The sequence below is a fragment of the Rhinopithecus bieti genome, unplaced genomic scaffold (genome assembly GCF_001698545.2).
Source record: "Rhinopithecus bieti isolate Rb0 unplaced genomic scaffold, ASM169854v2 scaffold_980, whole genome shotgun sequence".
NCBI classification, from domain to species: Eukaryota; Metazoa; Chordata; class Mammalia; order Primates; family Cercopithecidae; genus Rhinopithecus; species Rhinopithecus bieti.
Genome location: NW_016803338.1, coordinates 819941 through 823119, shown reverse-complemented (window position 1 = coordinate 823119; position 3179 = coordinate 819941). Strand labels below are relative to the sequence as shown.

The 3179-nt window shown below is 40.9% G+C and overlaps 1 protein-coding gene across 1 annotated transcript in view; it reads right to left on the bottom strand.

The window, feature by feature from the left end:
• Positions 1-643: 643 nt before the first annotated feature.
• The window catches only part of CLK1 (CDC like kinase 1), an 11799-nt gene continuing 9263 nt past the window's right edge, over positions 644-3179 (bottom strand). Inside the window, 4 exon segments of the mRNA XM_017876075.1 lie at positions 644-999; positions 1446-1536; positions 1854-1933; positions 2265-2347. Coding sequence (XP_017731564.1) covers positions 856-999; positions 1446-1536; positions 1854-1933; positions 2265-2347 — 398 coding nt within the window. The 3' untranslated portion in view covers positions 644-855.

The following is a 3179-nucleotide window of genomic DNA, read 5'->3' as shown; positions in this document are numbered from 1 at the left end:
AGGAAGGGAGGAAGGGAGGGAGGGAGGGGAAGGAAGGAAAGGAAGGAAGGAAAGCAAAGGAAACAAAGAAAAAGGAAAGAAAGGAAGAAAACTCCCCAAACCAAAAAAACTATGGTAAGATCCAAGCCTCAGGATCCCAAATGGATCAAACATAGATGAAACCAGACAAAAATTTGCTGTATTACACACACTCACTTGATAAATTCAGACTAGGCTGCAAAGCAATGAAGGCTCCACCACAGTGGGATTCTGCAAATGACTTCAGATCCTGTGCAACAATTAACAGCAAACCGCAATACTAAGTTTGAGTAGGAATAAAGACAGAACTCTTCTCGGCTGATCTCAAAAGACAAACAGAAGAAACTCAAAGTTTTGACTATTTGAGCAATGTCTCAAAGGCTTACCTTCAGAGGTTTACAGCGCCTTGAAACATATCTGCCGGCAGAACTGTGTCCCATAATCTGGTTTCATTATATTTAACTTATGAGGCAGTAAGTCTCAATCTTGACAACCCCTAAAATGGAAATGAAGCTAAATTTTCCCAGACCTGAGGAAATCTCCAAAAACAGAAATCTATGTCCATTCTTTGAGGTAGAAAGAAAAATGGTACTTAGAACAAACTGTTCAGATACATATCAACTTCGTAAGCACAAAAAATTTATTCTGAATAAATCACTTTACAATTACTGAAAAAGATGTTCATTACTTAGCTATGTACTTAACAAATCAAATTACCCAAACATGGCAATACAAAAACGTTAAGAATTTACAAAGCTGTACAAAATAACTTAAAATTTAAAAATTAGACTGATACAGTCTATAAGATCTCTTCAAGAGAGCTGTCCAATTACAGATCTATAGAGTTTTCTTCAGAAGGTCAAAGAAAGGATGCTTTAAGGCTTCTTTGAGAGTAATTCTTTTGGCTGGATCATACTCCAACATTTTCTGAATGAGGTCAAAGAGACACTCATGTTCAACATCCTGAGAAAGCATAAATTCCTGGAAGAAAAAAAAGAAATTCAACAGCCTTTTCCACTACCATTTACTATACTGTGTAACAGTATAGTAAACCACTATATATAACCACCATAAAAACAGAAAAGAGGCCAGGCATGGTCACCCATGCCTATAATCCCAGCACTCTGGGAGGCCAAGGCAGGCGGATCACTTGAGCGCAGGAGTTCAAGACCAGCCTGGCTAACATAGTAAAACCCTGTCTTTACTATTTGGAGGAAAAAAAAAAAAGGCATGGTGGCGTGCATCTGTAATCCCAGCTACTTGGGAGGCCGAGACTCGCCTGAGCCTGGGATGCAGAGGTTGCAATGAGCTGGGCCAAGATCGTGCCACTCTACTCCAGCCTGGGCAACGAAGCAAGGTTCTGTCTCAAAAGACAAACAGAAGAAACTCAAAGTTTCGACTATTTGAGCAATGTCTTAAAGGCTTACCTTCAGAGGTTTACAGCGCCTTGAAACATATCTGCCAGCAGAACTGTGTTCATCCCAGTCTAATCGATCATGGTGAAAATATTTACGTTTCCTAAAAGTAAGTCGATACCCATTCATGTTTATAACACCGAAAACTTAAAACAGCTAGTGAAGGTTATCAATCACTATGCTTTCCCAGATCACTTTTCTAGAGACTTAAATGGCTGCCATGGGATAGAAACGTTACCTTTTTTGCACCAAGGTAATCTACTATTTAACCGATAAAAATGTTAGTCTGACTTCATTATTTATAAAGTTCTTAATCAGCTCCTGAGACTTGGTAGAGTGAAAATTTTTTTTAAAAATTAAGTTCTAATCAGAAGATGTGATCAAATGATACTAAGGATGTCACTAACTCTTAAAACGTACCTGGTTTTCTGTATCATATGTTTTGGTAGAGGTCCGAGAATCCTTTCCATCATTGCTAAGTGCTCCTTACTATCGTGTGTCTAGAAATAAAATAAAAACAAACCTGAGGAAGATGACCACCAAAACAGACACAGTTAAAAGCTGACAGCAAAAAACATTAATGCTTGCAGAACAAAATTGCCAATGATTTCCTACATGGACACGGATAATTGCTTATATACGTAAAGGTGTTTTAAATAAAACAATCATGAAAGAAATATGAATTAGTTTCATTTTAATTTATGCTTATCTACAATTAATAGTCTACAATGGGGGAAGAAGCTATCTAAATGTATATGTATACTTTATTTCTTCATATAAACAGGCACTTTTCTTGTGCAAAGCAAGGTTGAATACATCATTGTCACTTACTGGAAATACGGTAAACCCCAGATAGTATTCAATAAGAATGCATCCTATACTCCAGACATCACATGGTTGGGACCACCCTAGGGCTGCAAAGCAAAGCAAAACGTAAGGGAAAAAAATCCTCAATATTTGTTAAAGAAATTAAAATGTTAGCAGTAATACTTTTTTTTTTTTTCTTTTAGATAAGTCTCCCCTGTCGCCCAGGCTGGAGAGCAGTGGTGCGATCTCGGCTTAATGCAAGCTCCGCCTCCCGGGTTCATGCCATTCTCCTGCCTCAGCCTCCCAAGTAGCTGGGACTACAGGTGCCTGCCACCACGCCCAGCTAATTTTTTGTGTTTTTAGTAGAGACAGGGTTTCACCATGGTTTCAATCTCCTGACCCCATGATCCGCCCGCCTCGGCCTCCCAAAGTGCTGGTATTACAGGCGTGAGCCATGGTGCCTGGTCAACAGTAATACTTTTTTAAAAAAGCGTATGTAATGTAGGCTGGGCACAGTGGCTCACACCTGTAATCCCAGTGCTTTGGGAGGCCAAGATGGGAGAACTGCTTGAGCACAGGAGTTCAAGACCAGCCTAGGCAACCTAGTGAGATCTCATCTCTATTTATATATACATATATAATGAATTGGCTGGGCACGGTGGCTCACGCCTGTAATCCCAGCCCTTTGGGAGGCCGAGGCGGGTGGAGCACGAGGTCAGGAGATCGAGATCATCCTGGCTAACACGGTGAAACCCCGCCTCTACTAAAAACAGAAAAACAAAATTAGCCGGGCATGGTGGCAGGTGCCTGTAGTCCCAGCTACTCAGGAGGCTGAGGTGGGAGAATGGCATGAACCCGAGAGGCAGAGCTTGCAGTGAGCTCAGATCGCACCACCGCACTCCAGCCTGGGTGACAGAGCAAGACACCGTCTCAAAAAAA